We start from the raw sequence: 21874 nt of genomic DNA, 5'->3' as shown, positions 1-21874 counted from the left end.
GCGGGTTAAATTGCTCATGTTACATTTGAATGATGGGATACATTTCATTTTAATGTCCATTTGAGGCAGCAAAAATCAATAGCATTTTACATGTGTGCCCCTTTATTCTACAGGTTTTTATATTTGTATTTCCATTTTATGTAGATCACCATCAAAACGAAAAAACAAGTCTAACAAACGGAGCAAATCCCCTAAAAGAAAGAAGCATCAGAGCAATAGCAGGAGTCCTTCTTCTCCCATAGCAGTTAAAATAAAACAGGTACATTGATGTAAGAATGTGTTCTGTTATAAATCATGGTTGATTTCGTGGTTCATTTTTCAAACCTGGGAAGTAATGGTGGTAAATGTAAACCCTTTGGGATATGCTTCCATTTTATTGCATAATTCCCAAGAGAGCAAAAAAGAAGAAAAGGGTTTAGTGCACTATTTCATTATCTATTAATAAAATATAACATTTCATTAAATATTATAAATATAGAGTTATGGCTAAAGATAATATTTGAAGACACAATCTTTGGAAACATATCCTTAGTCATCTGGAAAAGACCCAATTACTAGAAAAACTAGACTCAGAATTCCCTAGTATTCCTGGCGAATAACCGGAAGCTCGGCATCACTGTAAGAGCCATCACAATGTGGAACTCTTTGCCTATGGCTAGAATGACTGGCAATACATTTAGATACAATTAAAAATGGCTATAGATACATTTCCTAATTGTGTTTAAAGGGACAGTCTAGTATAAATTAAACTTTCATTATTCAGATAGGACTTTTAATTTTAATCGACTTTCCAATTTACTTTTATCATCAAATTAGCTTTTTTATCTTGGTATTCTTAGTTTAAACTAAACATAGAAATTAGCATATGAGCCTACCTAAGTCTTTGAGGGCTGCCTCTTATCACATGCTTTTTAAATCTCTTTTCAACACAAAGATACAGAAAGTACACATGGGCCATATAGATAACACTGTGTTCAGGCACAGGGGGTTATTTAAGATTTAGCACAAAACAATGCTGAATTTAAGACAATAGATAATTCACAGTCATGTGATCAGTGGGCTGGAAGAAGGTTCCTAGATACAAGGTAATCAGAGGTAAAAAGTATATTAATATAACTGTGTTGGTTGCGCAAAACTGGGGAATGGGTAATAAAGGGATTATCTATCTTTTTAAAACAATAACAGTTCTATGGTAGACTGTCCCTTTAATGTAAGTTCAATTGGCTGCTTCTTACTGTAAATCAGGAAGGATTTGTATAGACTGAACTCCAGCAGCTCCAGCTTCCTCCACCCGTCGCAAAGCCTCTTCCTGGGTCTAAAATGAGGAATCCGGCTTCCTCCAATCACAGCGTTGAATAAGACACTGATTCCCCCAGGGGGGAAACCGTGATTGGAGGATGACCTATCCATCAATTCTGACATCAGAAATGTCTTGCAACGACCGGAGAAAGCTGGAGCTGCTGTGAAGATTAAAAGGTAAGTTGTTTTTTTTTGTTGTGTTTTTTTTTTTTTGTTTGTTTTTTCTCTCTCAACATGAGTGAAATATACATTTTGATGAATTAAAGTGCCCCTGTGTTTAATCCCATTTTTTAAAACCACGCACTTTTGCATCAAAATTGACATTCACTTTAAAGGGACATTAAACACTAAATAAATGCTAGATAGAATGATGCATTCAAAGAAACGGTTAGTCTAAGAATAACACGTAGATGTATTTTTATTTTTTTAAAGTTTCATTAGCTGTTTAAATATTGACAGAATATGTATAAAGTTTCTTTTTTTTAGTGTCTCTAAAACAATGGGTGCTGCCATATTGTAACTTAGGTTACCTTTTCTGCTATAGCCAATTAGGGACAGTTATAAATAGGTTACTAGAGTGTGCATCCAATGGCTGTGTGGAATATAACAGTGTTCTGCGCTTCCATTTCTAGCAGAAATTAAAAGCTCACAGTTTCAGAATAGAATTAAAGGAAAAGGGGACAAAATAATGAAAGCATATTGCTGAGTTTTTTTATTTTTTTATTTACAATATATTTTATATTGACATCTCAGCATGTTTAATGGACTACTACTATAGAGTTTGCAGATAATTGTTTTTATCACTTTCATACCTCTTAAAGGGACAGTACAATAAATGTAATTTAATTTAAAAAAAAAAAAACAGTTTACTTATCAGTTTTGCCTAGTTCTTTTTGTATCCTTTTTTTGAAGGAGCAGCAATGCCCTACTGGGAGGTGAGCTCAGTAGGGCGCCCGAGTATATAGCCATTTGGCAGCATAGAGTAATAAAGACACATGCACGCTCCTAAGCTTCTATCGGCCTTCCTAGATTTACTCTTTAACAAATTATACCAAGAGAGCAAAGCAAAGTTGATATTAGAAGTAAATGGGCAAGTTGTTTCAAATTGCATGCTCTATCTCAATTCTGAATGTTTAATTTTGACTTTACTGTCCCTTTTTAAGCTTCATTTGATCAGAGCAATAATAAATAGAACTTTTTATGGTTTTTCTTATGGTGTTTGTAAAATCTTACCTGTGTGAAAGATGGAGGTCATTTAATGGTACACAACCAAAATAAGCACAAATGGACTAATAATTATTTCTTGTAGATAATAGACTGAAGGGATATGAAACCAAATATTTTTCCTTCATGATATAATTAGAACATACAAATTTAAACAACATTTCAATTTACTTCTAATATCAAATTTGCTTCATTCTTTTGGTATCCTTTGTCGTAGGAGCAGAAATGCACTGGTAGGAGTTAACTGAGCCGTCAAGTGAGCCAATGAGACGAGGCACATATGTGCAGCTAGCTCACAGTGCTTTGCTGCTCCTGAACCTACCTAGGTATGCTATTGAACAAAAGGGACCAAGAGAATGAAGTAAATTTGACAACAATAGCAAATTGGAAAGTTGCTTAAAATTGTATAGTCTACTGAATGATCAGTTCTTTATTATTTATTTTTTCCTTTACTGCCCCTGTAACTTCTAATGATCATGGCAAATAGGGTGTTTTGCAAGTGCAAGGCCAACATTTTACCACATTTCGCAAACCTTGAAAACCCCAAGTCTACAAAAAAAAAATCTGAATTTGACTTATCCTTGGTACTTACTACACCCAGTGGTATCTCACCAAGCTCATCCACCTACAACCTGACATCCAAGAAATTTGCTTTACCAAATACTACATTTCTGTCCCGTTGTCTAAAATAATAAATGCTATTGAAGACATGCAGAGATAATCACACATATTTTCCTAATTGGCCTAAATTTCGAACCACAAAATGCATGTTGCATAATCTAGGTATTCATTGCTGACTAGATGAAGTTAAAGTTAAAGGGACCTAAAACCCCAAAAAATATTTTTATGATTAAGGTAGAACATACAAGTTTAACCCCTTCCCTTACTGACCAGGCAATTTTTCAATTTTCTTACCGTTAAGGACCAGGGCTGGTTTTACATTCCTGCGGTGTTTGTGTTTAGCTGTAATTTTCCTCTTACTCATTTACTGTACCCACACATTATATACCTTTTTTTTTTTTCTCACCATTAAATGGGCTTTCTAAAGATACCGTTATTAATCATATATCATATAATTTACTAAAAAATGTTGTTATAAAATATAAAAAAATTGAAAAAAAAAGCACACTTGTTCGAACGTTGAACCCCAAATTCTGTTACACATCTACAACCACCAAAAAACACCCATGCTAAATAGTTGATAAATTTTGTCCTGAGTTTAGAAATACCCAATGTTTATATGTTTGTTTTTTTTGCAAATTATAGGGCAACAAGTACAAGTTGCACTTTGCTATTTCCAAACCATTTTTTTTTTTTTTTCAAAATTAGTGATAGTTACATTGTAACACTGATATCTGTCAGGAATCTCTGAATAACTCTTCACAGGTGTGTATATATATTTTTTTTTTAGTAGACAACCCAAAGTATTGATCTAGACCCATTTTAGTATATTTCATGCCACCATTTCACCTCCAAATGTGATCAAATAAAAAATAATAAAAAAAATCGTAAATTTTTTCACAAACTTTAGGTTTATCACTGAAATTATTTACAAACTGCTTGTGCAATTTTGGCACAAATGGTTGTAAATGCTTCTTTGGGATCCCCTTTGTTCAGAAATATCAGACATATATGGCTTTAGCATTGCTTTTTGTTAATTAGAAGGCTGCTAAATGCCGCTGCGCACCACACTTGTATTATGCCCAGCAGTGAAGGGGTTAATTTTAGATATAAGTGTAGAGATCAGCCTCCCATCGACCACTCTCAAACAGCTCTCTTTTTTTGTTTTTTATATATATATATATATTTATCTGCAGTCCCAGTACTAAAACGTTCATTCGATTAGTCACACAAGACTTGGATATAGAGAGAACACAAAAACCATGGAAACACAATCTATCTAAGGAGGAAAGGGAAGCCATAAAATCCCTCCAGGATGACCCCTCTATAGTCATCAGACCGGCCGACAAGGGCGGAGCAATAGTTCTTTTGAACTATTCTGACTATAGAGATGACATCCTTGAGCAGTTAACAGATAAGACCACCTATATTCCATTGCCTTCAGAAACAACTGGACACTCCTAAAACTTGGACTAGAGCAGGGATGTATTTCAGAACGAATTAGTGAGTTTTGTACGACTATGTATCCTAGGATTCCAATCCTTTACACCATCCCCAAAATTCACAAAACCTTAGACAAACCTCCAGGCCGCCCCATAGTGTCTGCTGTTCAGTCACTACTACAGCCGGTAGCCCAGTATGTGGATATCTTACTACAGCCTGTGGTTAGGGATATCCACTCTTTTTTATCCTTGACACAAATGACCTAATAAGACAGCTCAAAGGTGTAGTTATTCAGAAGGGTGACATTTTTGCCACCTTAGACGTTAATAGTCTATATACCATCATTCTGCATCAGTTAGATGTTCTCCAATTGCTGTTAGACCTAACACATAGCCAGGTATATGATGGTCCTCCTGTGGAGTTCTTGCTGACCTTGATAGATTTTTGTTTACAAAAAAATTGTTTTCGGTTCGAACAGAATTTTTACTTGCAAATTGCCGGCACAGCGATGGGGTCTTCTATGGCCCCATCCTATGCCAATATCTTTGTCACATTTTGAAAACCAATACCTATGGGGGGAAATGTGATGAGTCTATCGTTTTTTAGCGAAGATATATAAACAACATATTTTTATCTGGCGTGGGGGTCAGCAAGGACTCCAGGATTGGTTCCATAACTTTAACACTGATACAACGGTTAGCAGTGAACAGAAAATACATTTTTTAGATCTTAGTATCTACAAGGAGGGACACACCTTATTCACAACATTATACAACAAGTCCACAGATAGGAACTCGATTCTTAGAGTGGACAGCTGTCATCCTCCTGCACTTTTGAAAGGCATAGTTAGGTCCCAAATGATTAGGACGGTACGAAACCATTGAAACAGACAGGTATCTCCCAGCTGACTGGACTGGGGGGAAAATTCCTTCAAAGGGGATATAGACCAAGTTTGGTTAATGATATGATTGGGGAAGTATCACTTCTTACCCATACCGACCTAATTACTGAGAAACCAAAAGTAGCAGCCAGGGATAAGCTAATTATGGCCGCAACATTTACACCAAATACCACAAAAACTGGACAAATACTAAGAAAACACTGGCCAATTGTAGCATCCGACCCAAAACTACACTTTACTAAAAACGTGGACCCCATGGTGGGATACAGAAGGGGGACTAATCTGAAGGACATGCTTGTTAGAACAGACCCCAAACAGAGCTATACCACAAGGCCAAAGTGAACATAAAAGGATCCTACCGTTGTCTGGGATGTACTACATGCAATGGACTAATAGGTACCAAATAATTTCACCATCCTCATACTAAACAGAACTATATCATTAGACATTCTCTCACATGTACTACCACACACGTTATATATCTGCTCTTTTGTCCATGTTCCAACTTCTATGTGGGTAAAACGACAGGAACACTATGAGAACGCATGACAAACCATAGGTACGCAATTTGCCTGGCCTTACAAAAGGGCGATTCGGACCAGCCGGTGGCAAGACACTGCGCTATCAAACGCTATTTGGTATCATCAATCCGATATATTCTAATTGATCATGTCCCCATTTTGGATAGGGGAGGTGATAGGAATAAGATACTCAGTGGATGTACAGGTTGGGCACAATCAACTCGGGAGGGATGAATACAGCACCGGACTTTAAAGCACTGATCTAGCTCTGGGTAGTGTGACACATACCGGCAGTGCAATCCCGTGCCGCTGGGACTCTGTTGGAGCATATGGAGGCTCGGCAGTCCCACTGGTTGGGGCCGCTGTCCCCCATGGCACCAATAGCACAGAGCAATAGGAACATTTTGTATCTGAGATGCGGTGTGGAAGTCCAGGTGTACATGGGGGGTCACTCAGCATCCCACACTTCCGGATCATATTTTGGTGGGAGAGTATTATTTCATGTATATGTATAAGCATACTTACTCGCGTATGTTCTTTATAATTCATGTAGGGTACAACAAACCAGGGGTGCATATGGTCACTCAACGAGTGTACCCGCATATGGACATAGTGGGTAGAAACATGAACATCTAGCTCTAGTTCAATCTTAACCTTGTACTAACTTAGATATGTGCTTAAGGAACATTGAGGTATGGTTGTTGTTAACGATTTGATGAATTAGCATGTTGTAGGCATTCATGCGGAATGAAGGAGGATACGTACTAGTAAAACTTCCAAATATTGGAGGTCTAGTGTGGAAAGTTTGTTACAATATATCACAATATATTAATGTGGGGATCTTGACCATATGAGTTGTTCAATCCATATACAACAAAGGAATTAGATTTAATCTTCTATGACAGTACACAGTGTAGTCCTATAGTGTATTTTTGTTTTTGAGTATATATATATATATATAATTTTTTTTTTTTTTTTTTTTTTTTATCTTTAAATGGCATATAGTGGGAGAGAGGGACACTGAGTAGTCCCGACCAATACAATCAATGGGATGAATCTAGTTGACAGAATTATGTGCACTAGGGTATTGGCTAGTCATTAGGGGTTTGATCATTTAAGTTGGCATTTGAAATTGGGTAATGTATGAGGTATTAGAGTCGCTCATGCCAGTATTTGAATATGTGTATTTTAAGCACAGTAACTTTGGGTATGTGTTAGCACATTTATGTTAATGAAATTTATTTTGATTTTTTTTTTTTTAGTCACTCATACACATTGTGAGATAGTATTGGTCCGTTGGCCTGAGGTAGGTACTATGATTGGATATAGTACTAATATCTGGGATCTCTATGGCAACGTACTAATGAACAACACACATAAATTAGGCACTAGAATAAGCACTGTGTAAAGTTGCTGTATGAATAGCACAAGATTATATCCTCATTTATATGACCCGAGGTATAACTAAAAATGCCAATACTGATTATTGAATCTATATGTTAGGGTTTATTCCTTACGACATGGTTTCCATGGTAATAGTTTAACAGACTTACAATGTAATATGCATCACACGTGATTTTTTTTTTTCTGTTGACAATAGCACATTAACATCACATTTGCATAATAATATATTTACTTATGAGAATATGTTACATACACAGATCCGGAAGCAGTGTAACTATACTTCCAGTTGCACGAGACAGTGGAACGCAGTGTGCGTTCCAGCACTAGTGTTTGGTGCCACTGACACGCTTGGTAGGAGGTTTGTATTTTGATTTGTTTACTATAAATTGTGTATTTTTTCACATTTGTTATGCTGATGAAGGGGATAATATACCCGAAAACGTTCCATTAAAGTATATTAAGTATTTGTTAAAAAGTCCTGTGAGTGCAATCTTTCCTTTGAATATTGCATTGCATTGTTGCACCCAGGCAGGTGACTATTGGAGGGTCGGGCTTCTGCAGATTGGTTACATATATATCTATATCTCTATCAATTAGCCAGTGGCCCAGCACTCCAACCTTGATGGTGTGATGATGACCTGGGTGCAATCCTCAAAAAACTTGTATAGATGTGTATTTGTAAAGAAGAATAAAAAGTAAGCCCAGCACTCACCTCCAGACAACAGCTGCACGCTATGGGGGTTCATGCACTAACCCCAATAATAGACTGTAACATAAAGTAGAAAGCAGCACCAAATTGTAGAGATATTAATTCCTTTTAATCATCAGAGACATAAAAACAAACGTTTCGGTCAGCACCTGACCTTAATCATGATTAAGGTCAGATGCTGACCGAAACGTAGTTTGTTTTTATGTCTCTGATGATTAAAAGGAATTAATATCTCTACAATTTGGTGCTGCTTTCTACTTTACGTTAGTCTATTTGTAAAGAAGGGCACTCTCAGAATTTTTGTATCAAACTTTAAACATATTTATTCTGATAGTTTCAGAACTTTAATTACAGAAGATCATAGTCAACGTTTCGGCTCTTATGTGAGCCTTCTTCAAGATAGGAATTATGTAGAAAAAGAACATGGGGGGGGGGGGGGGAGAAAGGAAACTTACTCAAAATGTAATCAGTGATGACATACAACAGAAACACCCAGCACCATACATACACTTAATACAATTTAAAAACGCTACCAGATAAACTGTAACTCAGTCTAGCCGAGAGGCCAAGCAAACACAGCCTATCGGAATTATAGAATCACAAACTCATGGAAAACAAAAATAACACACTGCCAGGGTACACCAGCCCATAAGAGCGCTAATCACCACCAGTCAGAATAAGCTTACTCATCTGGCATACAAATGTATAGAAACAAGGCCTCTATGATACCGGCATGGTTCATCAGAGCACCATAACATACAGTGACAGCAATGGCCTATAAATACTAAGTTACTAGCTACTCATACAAGGATAACCTATATACACTATAGCTACCATCTGATGCCAAAAGAAGACCATATGCCCGGACAAATAGAGACATAAAAATTCACAGAACAAAATGACTCAAATTTACAAATCACAGCAGAGCTGATACTGTACTGCAAACTAATGGCCGAGCATACCTGAACAGAGCCGTTCAAAGAATTGGAGCATATTTACTCATGCCTACATGAACCCTAACTGAATAGATGACAAATTGTTAATCACCCAGCCAAAATACATGTAAGTCATCAAAAACCGCCAGTCAGACTAGCTAGAAATAGCAGCCCCTTGGTAAGCTCTCCCAAGGCTAATAATGTATAACGTGTGTAGCCCAAGCACGTACATGCTGCATCCGTACTCTGGCACATTAATATGTATGTGATCATGTGAATCCAAAAGCACTACTTGACACATGACGTACAACAGACATATATGAATAGTAACAGCCACCAGCGGGAAAATGGACATACAATACATGAGCCACCGGCACACCCTTCACGAAAGTCAATCCCGTAACGGATAAACAGTAATCAGCTGTCTACAGTACCGCCGCTGTCAAAACATTTGAACACAGACTCAGCCCAAAGCCCTGTTGTTCCCACACAGATGCCAAATGGAAGTAAATCAACCTTGTAGTGAGGTGTAACCCAGCTAATAAAGTGACCCCGGAGTGCGGTCATACCTTAAACCACTAGCTTATGTAAATAACAACAAAAATGCAGCACTTACCATTAGTCGGCTATTGAGCCGTACTCCCAGAAGAGAAAATAGACATACACAGCATGAGCCGCCTGCTCCTCCTTAAATAGCATCAGCTGTAAACCACCTGATCACATTCCCAACCCAACACCCTGATGCAGTGAAACAACCCAGAGATAACGTTACCGCAAGAAATGCATTGCTAGTATTTTATATATTTTAATAAAGTAAGTTTTACATTATTATTTGATCTACCCATTTATCCTGGATTGCTGGGAGTTCCTGCTATACCGGTGATCAGTCTACTGGGTGACTGGTCCCAGTTTGCTTCTAGTGCACCAAGGGAGGTGCTCCACCAAATGTGAGTGCAATTTTTTCACATATCCTCTTATTTGCCCATACAATACTAGGCCATATTTGGCGTTGTTGTTATCTGCTTACATCACCTACAGATTGCTGAACATGCACTGGAGGTCAGTCTGCTGAGTGACTGAGTTTGATCCCAGTCTGCTCCATCTGCACCACTAGGGGTGTTTCACCAAATGTTAGTGTTTCCATCACACTAAGATTGGTTACTTCTGTCAAACAATATTGGGCCATGTGGTGCTTCTGTCCTCTTTTGTCGTCCACAGATTATTGATCCAGGATCTGGGCCTTAATCCTCACACAGACAGCTGCCTTAACCCATATTATCCACTGTATCACTGTGATACCACCATCTCCCCTCTTACTTGGGACTTATATTATTGCCACATCTGTTGAGATGAACACTGACTGAATTACTATAAATATTTGAGACCAACTTTGACTGAATTATTATCATATTTAATTAGATTTTATTTTATTATCAATCTCTATTATTCATTTTATACTACTGGTTATTGTACCTTTACTGATATTCAAATGAGGATACCCCATTGCCTCTTTTAATTGCGATATACATTGTGCCTAGTCTAGCTCTCTTATCTTATTACATTATACTTATCTGGTTCTCCAAGGGCGCCCCCTATTTTCCTCTCTCCTAGTTTGATACTTTTGTATTTTGGGAATAGTGTAGATTATTGGATACACCGGGTTTTCTGTATGCAAGAAATCAAATGTTTGTTGGCAAATGTGGTCACAATTTAATGCAAATGTCAAACTATCTTCCAGCTTCATTTTATACAACAGGGTGGGATTGTGTGTAAGCTTTTTGTATGTGGAACCATCTTCCAGTTGCTTCAGTAGCTCCATTTGATAGGAGTAATCCAAGACTACTACAGCTCCTCCCTTATCCGCGGGGGATGGATGATGATGGAATCATCTTTTTTGAATCTCTGTAGCTGTAAAGGTCTTACCTGGATTGGAGTCTGTAGCAGAGATATATGCTCATCCTTACAGGTATCACAGCCCAAAGTGATTATGTAAGAAAACCACCTGGGCTGTGAATAAATGCACGGGGGCTGTGTGCAAAAAAAAGGATCCAAGTATACTGTACAAACCAAAATCCAAGAGAGTAGTCAATGTATTACAGAGATCAAAGGAAGCCAGAGGTGCAGGTATACGATGAACAGAGCTGGGGTCACAAGCCAGGGTCAGTCTTGGGGATTCAGGAACAAAGACACCTAAACAGGAAACATGAAACAAAGCACTGACACTGAGCACAGGAAAAGGCAGGGTTATATAGCCAGATAATGGATTGCTAATTGGTAGGAAGTCCCAGGTAAGCCTGACTGACAGGTTGTAAATGAGCACAGGTGATCCAGGTAAAGCAATATCCAGAGTCCAGCCCCAGTGCTGCAGGCAGGATAAGGAAAGGTAATGAAAGGCTTACATACACACACAAATAGAGAAAAGCAGTTGTGGCTTAGAGGCAAGAAAACAAGTCTAGGATAAGAGAGGACCCAGGTTCAAGTCCCTCGCTTGCCCCCAAAGGGGCGACCATGCCTGTCTGTATGGAACGGTGGGAACCTTGACAATTACCTTCCCTTAAAATCGCCCCCTCCCCCCGGGCATGAACAGTTTGGGAGCAAAGTCAGCTTCGTCATCTGGCAGGATGTCGACTCTCCCGTGGGCATCCAGACCTACAATTTGGTCGTCCTCTACATTACTGGAAAACACTGCGCCAATAGTGGCCTTAGCAGCCTTCTTCCTATTCTTTTTCATCTTAGTTGCTGTCAAAGTACTCGCAGGTGAGGCATTCACAGCTTGCAATGCTTTCTCGAACATCACAAGATCCTCCTTGCAGACAAGGGTACCATTCGAGGCATAAGTGCAGTCAAGGGGCACTACTTTGGCAGGGCAGAAAGTAATGCTGGTGCTTGCCTGTGCAGAGGTGATGATGGTTTCCGGATTAGGCATATCATCAGAAAGTTGAGAAGACGCTTCAGGAGCAAGAGGTAGAGGCATAATCTGGGTCTCAGTGATTTCAGGACTAACAAGAGCAGGTTCCGTAGGTTTACAGGAAATAACAGTCTCAGAGGTTAGTAGACTCCTCTGAACAGCAGAACCTGGACAGCCATAACAGCAACCTTGGAAGCTCACAGAATTGCATATAGAACAAAGAGGGTGAACAAAAACAGTGCCTGTTTGGAGAGCTGGAGACCGAGGTGGGCGAATAGGGCAATTGAAGATAAAGTGTCCTCTTTCCCCACAGCAAAAACTCCTCCTCCTGGCTCTTGGGGAGCCTGCCTATTCTGGATTACCCCTATCTCCATGGGCTCCTCAATGTCCTGAGGAGTATACGATTCGCCAGGAGCATCAAGGTTTGCGGCTGAGTACTGGTAAAAAGCAACCCAGTCACGAGGAAGCCGTGATCTGTGGGAATGTGGAACATACCTAGGAACCTTAGTTTGCCTTGTGGTAGCACACAGAGTGGCCATGGCTGTTATGAAAGCCCCCCAGTTGTCTAGGACAGGACTCTTAGCCAGGAGTATCTGGTGTGCCCATTTTTTTATCTGCCCAGAAAGCAGGTTGATGGCTGAGTGGATCATGATGAAGTCAGGGGCATGCGTAAGAGGCTTGAGGGCAAACAACAGCTCACAATCTACCTTAAAGGACAAGAAGGAGGAACGACTATGATTGAATCTCTCAGGTAACGCTACAAAAGGTTCGCGATACGCTGGTTCTGGGTGTACTTTACCTTTAAGAGCACAAAAGTCCCGCTGCAAATCCAGAACAGTCGGAGACAAGTTGGATACTTGCTGGGTCAGGGCAGTGGAGTCTATGCAAGTCAACAAGGTTATCAAAAACATCCACTTTAGGAGTTGGTACATAATTCAAGCCTTTACTCAAAATATTAATCTCATCCAGTTCTAGCGTTCTGCTGCTTAAATTGATGACATTTTCTCCGGTGGTTAGCTTCTTGGAGGCATCTTTTCCACCAGCCCCCTCTTCCGTTGGCTGGCCGGTGTCTTTTGTTTTGTTTGGCGGGTTGCCATTTTTTGAAGGCATCGGAGGCTTTCTTTGGGATCTGGTAAGAATTTTCTCATGTTGTTGGGGTCTATTAGTGCCTCCTGTTGCGTTCTCTGAGCCACTAGTGTCAACCATATTGGCCAGAGACGTCATTCTGTGTTCAATTCTCCTACATCTAAAGGTATTGTTCTTGCCAGTAAGCCATTGATATGCATTTCTTTCTCTGTAGTCAATCTCTACAGTATTGACCTTATTTTTAAAATTGATGAGGTCTCTTTTGTATTGGTCTAATTGCGTGCTCAATTTATTCAGCCAGTCCTCGTTGCTGTCGTTTCGTAATATATGTACGTTTTCCCTCTCGATGACTGTCAATTCCTCCAGAACTTGCTTCTTCAACCGGGTCACCTCTTCAATGACCAACAAAATCCAATCAAAGGAGCATTTGTTTGCTATGTAGCACCACTTGCAGCAAAATTCATTATTGTTTCTTCCAATATTCATTGTTTCTTCCAATATTCATTATTGTTTCTTTTGAAATAATTTGCATGCAACTTGTAATCCACCTCCTTTCTCCTGAGATTCAAGATCTTATAGTAGATGTTTATGGGGACTTCTTCAACTGTTTCAGACTCACAAAGGTTAAGGATCCTTATTGCGTCCTCATCATTAAATGCAAAGGTGACATCTTCCGTGTTAGTCTCATACCCTACTTGCTGTGAGCCAGCCCCTAGTAGGAGTTTATCCATACCTGTATGACACTGTGAAAATACTCAGCCTCTCAAGTTGAGTCAATAGTCAGTTTATCGTATAAACACCACTAAAGTGTATTAAAAATAGTCAATTGTGGGAGATGAGTGAGTCAAACGGTCAGCCCGTTGTGCGAATGATCCCGGGTGCTTGGGAATCTTCATATATATGTCAATTAGCTGGTGGCCCAGCACTTCAACCTTGATGGTGTGATAATGACCTGAGTGCAATCCTCAAAAAATTTTGTTCTGTGATTTTTTTTTATGTCTCTATTTGTCCGGGCATGTGGTCTTCTTTTGACATCAGATGGTAGGTATAGTGTATATAGGTTATCCTTGTATGAGTAGCTAGTAACGTAGTATTTATAGGTCATTGCTGGCACTGTATGTTATGGTGCTCTGATGAACTATCCCGGTATCCTAGAGGCCTTGTTCCTATACATTTGTACACCAGATGAGTAAGCTTATTCTGACTGGTGGTGATTAGCGCTCTTGTGAGCTGGTGCGACCTGGCAGAGTGTTATTATTTTCGTTGTCCGTGCGTTTGTGATTCTATCGTTTTGAAGGACTGTGTTTGCTTGGCCTCTCGGCTATATTGAGTTACAGTTTATCTGGTAGCATTTTTAAATTGTATTAAGTGTTTGTATGTTGCTGGGTGTTTCTGTTTTATGTCATCACTGATTACATTTTGAGTAAGGTTACTTTTCTAGATAATTCTTGTCTTGAAGAAGACTCGCATAAGAGCCGAAACGTTGACTATGATCTTCTGTAATTAAAGTTCTGAAACTATCAGAATAAATATGTTTAATGTTTTATACAAAAATCCTGAGAGTGCTTTTCTTTACAAATACACACACACACACATATATATATTTTGTGTGTGTGTTGTTAATACGATCTGAGTATTTTAAATTATATCAAAGTTATAGACAAACCATTTTATATGACTTTCTAATTACGCATTCTGCTATTAAGATTTAACCTGTCAAAGTCTGGGGTTCTGTGTATTCAACTCGGCATAGAGTAATTAACTCTTGCATATACTTGGGCTTCAAAAGATTAGCTCTATACCGAGTGACTGTTGTTCCTTCAGATAGAAAAACTCCTTATACAGGCTTCCTTTGAGATAAATTAGACATCCTGGCCTGTAATGTGTATCTGGTCACAGCAGGGGGGGGTTTGTGTTGCACAGACCATCTGACAAAGAATTTCAACTTACAGTATGGGAATTACACATACATAGATGAATTAATCTATGCACATAGCTTCTAATAATATCTCATCTTTTACATGACAAGATGGTACATTTTTAGTTACTACTGCTATGAAATATATAGTTTTGCAATATAAAAAGTACTTAAACTTAAGTAAAGTTGATATAAATCTGTTTTAAAATATTTTTGTTTATACCTCCAGACAAGGCTCCATTACACATTGGGCGCCATTTATTAAAGGGACACTGAACCCACATTTTCTTCTGTTAAGTGTGATCAGTCCACGGGTCATCATTACTTCTGGGATATTACTCCTCCCCAACAGGAAGTGCAAGAGGATTCACCCAGCAGAGCTGCATGTAGCTCCTCCCCTCTACGTCACTCCCAGTCATTCTCTTGCACCCAACGACTAGATAGGATGTGTGAGAGGACTATGGTGATTATACTTAGTTTTATATCTTCAATCAAGAGTTTGTTATTTTAAAATAGCACCGGAGTGTGTTATTATCTCTCTGGCAGAGTTTGAAGAAGAATCTACCAGAGTTTTTGTTATGATTTTAGCCGGAGTAGTTAAGATCATATTGCTGTTTCTCGGCCATCTGAGGAGAGGTAAACTTCAGATCAGGGGACAGCGGGCAGATGAATCTGCATAGAGGTATGTAGCAGTTTTTATTTTCTGACAATGGAATTGATGAGAAAATCCTGCCATACCGATATAATGTCATGTATGTATACTTTACACTTCAGTATTCTGGGGAATGGTACTTCACTAGAATTACACTGTAAGAAATACATAAAGCTGTTTAATAACTAGAGATTATGTTTAACGTTTTTGCTGGAATGTAAAATCGTTTTCATTTACTGAGGTACTGAGTGAATAAATGTTTGGGCACTATTTTTCCACTTGGCAGTTGCTTAATTTGTTTTCTGACAGTTTCTGTTCTCCCTCACTGCTGTGTGTGAGGGGGAGGGGCCGTTTTTTGGCGCTTTTACTACGCATCAAATATTTCAGTCAGCAACTCATTGTATTCCCTGCATGATCCGGTTCATCTCTACAGAGCTCAGGGGTCTTCAAAACTTATTTTGAGGGAGGTAATTTCTCTCAGCAGAGCTGTGAGAATTATAGTTTGACTGAGATAAAAAACGTTTATTCTGTAATTTGTTTCCTGCTTTCAGAATTTGTTATCTTTGCTAATGGGATTAAACCTTTGCTAAAGTTGTGTTGTTTACAAGGATTGAGGCTATAACTGTTTCAATTTATTAATTTTCAACTGTCATAGAGCTTCTGTGCTTCTTAAAGGCACAGTACGTTTTAATATTATTCTAATTGAATTGTATTTCCAAGTTGCAAGTTTATTTGCTAGTGTGTTAAACATGTCTGATTCAGAGGATGATACCTGTGTCATTTGTTGCAATGCCAAAGTGGAGCCCAATAGAAATTTATGTACTAACTGTATTGATGCTACTTTAAATAAAAGTCAATCTGTACAAATTGAACAAATTTCACCAAACAACGAGGGGAGAGTTATGCCGACTAACTCGCCTCACGTGTCAGTACCTACATCTCCCGCTCAGAGGGAGGTGCGTGATATTGTAGCGCCGAGTACATCTGGGCGGCCATTACAAATCACATTACAGGATATGGCTACTGTTATGACTGAGGTTTTGGCTAAATTACCAGAACTAAGAGGTAAGCGTGATCACTCTGGGGTGAGAACAGAGTGCGCTGATAATATTAGGGCCATGTCAGACACTGCGTCACAGGTGGCAGAACATGAGGACGGAGAACTTCATTCTGTGGGTGACGGTTCTGATCCAAACAGACTGGATTCAGATATTTTAAATTTAAACTGGAAAACCTCCGTGTATTACTAGGGGAGGTGTTAGCAGCTCTGAATGATTGTAACACAGTTGCAATACCAGAGAAAATGTGTAGGTTGGATAAATATTTTGCGGTACCGACGAGTACTGAGGTTTTTCCTATACCTAAGAGACTTACTGAAATTGTTACTAAGGAGTGGGATAGACCCGGTGTGCCGTTCTCACCCCCTCCGATATTTAGAAAAATGTTTCCAATAGACGCCACCACAAGGGACTTATGGCAAACGGTCCCTAAGGTGGAGGGAGCAGTTTCTACCTTAGCTAAGCGTACCACTATCCCGGTGGAGGATAGCTGTGCTTTTTCAGATCCAATGGATAAAAGGTTAGAGGGTTACCTTAAGAAAATGTTTGTTCAACAAGGTTTTATATTGCAACCCCTTGCATGCATTGCGCCGATCACGGCTGCAGCGGCATTCTGGATTGAGTCTCTGGAAGAGAACATTGGTTCAGCTACTCTGGACGACATTACGGACAGGCTTAGAGTCCTTAAACTAGCTAATTCATTCATTTCGGAGGCCGTAGTACATCTTACTAAACTTACGGCGAAGAATTCAGGATTCGCCATTCAGGCACGCAGGGCGCTGTGGCTAAAATCCTGGTCAGCTGATGTTACTTCTAAGTCTAAATTGCTTAATGTACCTTTCAAAGGGCAGACCTTATTCGGGCCCGGGTTGAAAGAGATTATCGCTGACATTACAGGAGATAAAGGCCATGCCCTGCCTCAGGACAAAGCCAAGACTAGACAGTCTAATTTTCGTTCCTTTCGTAATTTCAAAGCTGGAGCAGCATCAACTTCCTCTGCACCAAAACAGGAAGGAGCTGTTGCTCGCTACAGACAAGGCTGGAAACCTAACCAGTCCTGGAACAAGGGCAAGCAGACTAGGAAACCTGCTGCTGCCCCTAAAACAGCATGAATTGAGGGGTCCGATCCGGGATCGGATCTAGTGGGGCGCAGACTTTCTCTCTTCGCCCAGGCTTGGGCAAGAGATGTTCAGGATCCCTGGGAGCTAGAGATAATATCTCAGGGATACCTTCTGGACTTCAAATACTCTCCTCCAAGAGAGAGATTTCATCTGTCAAGATTGTCAACAATCCAGACAAAGAAAGAGGCGTTCTACGCTGCGTACAAGAGCTCTTGTTAATGGGAGTAATCCATCCAGTTCCACGATCGGAACAGGGACAGGGGTTTTACTCAAATCTGTTTGTGGTTCCCAAAAAAGAGGGAACTTTCAGACCAATCCTGGACTTAAAGATCCTAAACAAATTCCTAAGAGTTCCATCGTTCAAGATGGAGACTATTCGGACAATTTTACCTATGATCCAAGAGGGTCAGTACATGACCACTGTAGATTTAAAAGATGCTTACCTTCACATACCGATTCACAAAGATCATTATCGGTACCTAAGGTTTGCCTTCCTAGACAGGCATTGCCAGTTTGTGGCTCTTCCATTCGGATTGGCTACAGCTCCAAGAATCTTCACAAAGGTTCTGGGTGCTCTTCTGGCGGTACTAAGACCGCAGGGAATCTCGGTAGCTCCATACCTAGACGACATTCTGATACAAGCTTCAAGCTTTCAAACTGCCAAGTCTCATACAGAGTTAGTGCTGGCATTTCTAAGGTCACATGGATGGAAGGTGAACGAAAAGAAAAGTTCACTCGTTCCACTCACAAGAGTTCCCTTCCTGGGGACTCTTATAGATTCTGTAGAAATGAAGATTTACCTGACAGAGGACAGGCTAACAAGACTTCAAAGTGCTTGCCGCACCCTTCATTCCATTCAACACCCGTCAGTGGCTCAATGCATGGAGGTAATCGGCTTAATGGTAGCGGCAATGGACATAGTACCCTTTGCACGCTTACACCTCAGACCACTGCAACTGTGCATGCTAAGTCAGTGGAATGGGGATTACTCAGACTTATCCCCTTCTCTGAATCTGGATCAAGAGACCAGAAATTCTCTTCTATGGTGGCTTTCTCGGCCACATCTGTCCAGGGGGATGCCATTCAGCAGACCAGACTGGACAATTGTAACAACAGACGCCAGCCTTCTAGGTTGGGGTGCCGTCTGGAATTCTCTGAAGGCTCAGGGACAATGGAGTCAGGAGGAGAGTCTCCTGCCAATAAACATTCTGGAATTGAGAGCAGTTCTCAATGCCCTCCTGGCTTGGCCCCAGTTGACAACTCGGGGGTTCATCAGGTTTCAGTCGGACAACATCACGACTGTAGCTTGCATCAACCATCAGGGAGGGACAAGAAGCTCCCTAGCTATGATGGAAGTATCAAAGATAATTCGGTGGGCAGAGTCTCACTCTTGCCACCTGTCAGCAATCCACATCCCGGGAGTGGAGAACTGGGAGGCGGATTTCTTAAGTCGTCAGACTTTTCATCCGGGGGAGTGGGAACTCCATCCGGAGGTCTTTGCCCAAATACTTCGACGTTGGGGCAAACCAGAGATAGATCTCATGGCGTCTCGACAGAACGCCAAGCTTCCTCGTTACGGGTCCAGATCCAGGGATCCAGGAGCAGTCCTGATAGATGCCCTGACAGCACCTTGGGACTTCGGGATGGCTTACGTGTTTCCACCCTTCCCGATGCTTCCTCGATTGATTGCCAGAATCAAACAAGAGAGAGCATCAGTGATTCTAATAGCACCTGCGTGGCCACGCAGGACTTGGTATGCAGACCTGGTGGACATGTCATCCTGTCCACCTTGGTCTCTACCTCTGAAACAGGACCTTCTGATACAGGGTCCCTTCAAACATCAAAATCTAACTTCTCTGAAGCTGACTGCTTGGAAATTGAACGCTTGATTTTATCAAGACGTGGGTTTTCTAAGTCAGTTATTGATACCTTAATACAGGCTAGGAAACCTGTTACCAGAAAGATTTACCATAAGATATGGCGTAAATACCTATATTGGTGTGAATCCAAAGGTTACTCTTGGAGTAAGGTTAGGATTCCTAGGATATTGTCTTTTTTACAAGAAGGTTTAGAAAAGGGTTTATCTGCTAGTTCATTAAAGGGACAGATCTCAGCTCTGTCCATTCTGTTACACAAACGTCTGTCAGAAGTTCCTGACGTCCAGGCTTTTTGTCAGGCTTTGGCCAGGATTAAGCCTGTGTTTAAAACTGTTGCTCCACCATGGAGTTTAAACCTGGTTCTTAATGTTTTACAGGGCGTTCCGTTTGAACCCCTTCATTCCATTGATATAAAGTTGTTATCTTGGAAAGTTCTATTTTTAATGGCTATTTCCTCGGCTCGAAGAGTCTCTGAATTATCAGCCTTACATTGTGATTCTCCTTATTTGATTTTTCATTCGGATAAGGTAGTTCTGCGTACTAAACCTGGGTTCTTACCTAAGGTAGTTACTAACAGGAATATCAATCAAGAGATTGTTGTTCCTTCTTTGTGCCCAAATCCTTCTTCGAAGAAGGAACGTCTACTGCACAACCTGGATGTAGTCCGTGCTCTAAAATTTTACTTACAGGCAACTAAGGAATTTCGACAAACGTCTTCTCTGTTTGTCGTTTATTCTGGGCAGAGGAGAGGTCAAAAGGCTTCTGCTACCTCTCTTTCTTTTTGACTTCGTAGCATAATTCGTTTAGCTTATGAGACTGCTGGACAGCAGCCTCCTGAAAGAATTACAGCTCATTCTACTAGAGCTGTGGCTTCCACTTGGGCCTTCAAGAATGAGGCCTCTGTTGAGCAGATTTGCAAGGCTGCAACTTGGTCTTCGCTTCATACTTTTTCCAAATTTTACAAATTTGACACTTTTGCTTCATCGGAGGCTATTTTTGGGAGAAAGGTTCTTCAGGCAGTGGTTCCTTCTGTATAAAGAGCCTGCCTATCCCTCCCGTCATCCGTGTACTTTTGCTTTGGTATTGGTATCCCAGAAGTAATGATGACCCGTGGACTGATCACACTTAACAGAAGAAAACATAATTTATGCTTACCTGATAAATTCCTTTCTTCTGTAGTGTGATCAGTCCACGGCCCGCCCTGTTTTTAAGGCAGGTAAATATTTTTTAATTTATACTCCAGTCACCACTTCACCCTTGGCTTTTCCTTTCTCGTTGGTCCTTGGTCGAATGACTGGGAGTGACGTAGAGGGGAGGAGCTATATGCAGCTCTGCTGGGTGAATCCTCTTGCACTTCCTGTTGGGGAGGAGTAATATCCCAGAAGTAATGATGACCCGTGGACTGATCACACTACAGAAGAAAGGAATTTATCAGGTAAGCATAAATTATGTTTTTTCTTTTTAATGACACGATGAGTCCAGGAATCATCTTAATTACTAATGGGATATTCTCCTGGTCAGCAGCAGAGCTGATAAATATCGCCTCCCTTCATTCCCAACCCAGTCATTCTCTTTGCCTGCATTAGTGTTAGGAAGTGGCAAGGTGAGGTGTTCTTTAAGATTCTTCAATCAAGAGTTTATTATTTTTAAAGTGGTACAGGATCGGGTTACTTTTTCCTAGGGTGTAGCTGTAGTCCATGTCAGTCTCTGCAGTAGAGCTTTGGTGGCTTTAGAGTAATGGGAACTTGTAGGACACAATTCTCACTGCGCCTCACATATTTAATACTGCCCTAATTGTCTCTAGTATGAGGGATATGACTCAGTCTCTGTTTTCTACAGGTCGATGTGAGGAAGAGGACCTCTCAAACCTGTGAACTGCCTTGCTGTCAGGCAGTACCCTGAGGTAAGTGCTATTTTCTTGTTCTGGGGCAGAGAGATCAACTCAGAAAAAGTGGGCACAGGAAAATACCTTATTTATTTAGTAAGGGGCTCTCATGTAAGGGGCACTTTATTATTGACAATACTCTCCTAGGCAGGAGAGAAATATTTGACAGCCATATGTATTTTGTTGGCACTGGGGTTGGTCTGAGATCTGAGGCATTGAACATTTTTAGGGCTCTGGTGGTTCCATGTTCTGTGGGGTTAATTTTTCTCCGGGAAACAGGCTTTGCATTTTAGACACGCCCACGATGGGCGG

The 21874-nt window shown here is 40.3% G+C and overlaps 1 protein-coding gene across 1 annotated transcript in view; it reads left to right on the top strand.

Moving 5' to 3' along the window:
• Window positions 1-21874, top strand: part of SNIP1 (Smad nuclear interacting protein 1) — a 58231-nt gene that overhangs the window by 9389 nt on the left and 26968 nt on the right. Inside the window, exon 2 of the mRNA XM_053707135.1 lies at window positions 145-259. Within this exon, the coding sequence (XP_053563110.1) occupies window positions 145-259 (115 nt within the window). The remainder of the gene's footprint in view (window positions 1-144; window positions 260-21874) is intronic.

The sequence above is a fragment of the Bombina bombina genome, chromosome 3 (genome assembly GCF_027579735.1).
Source record: "Bombina bombina isolate aBomBom1 chromosome 3, aBomBom1.pri, whole genome shotgun sequence".
Lineage (NCBI taxonomy): Eukaryota > Metazoa > Chordata > Amphibia > Anura > Bombinatoridae > Bombina > Bombina bombina.
The sequence above is the reverse complement of the archived record's forward strand: the minus strand, read 5'-3'. Positions and strand labels throughout refer to the sequence as shown.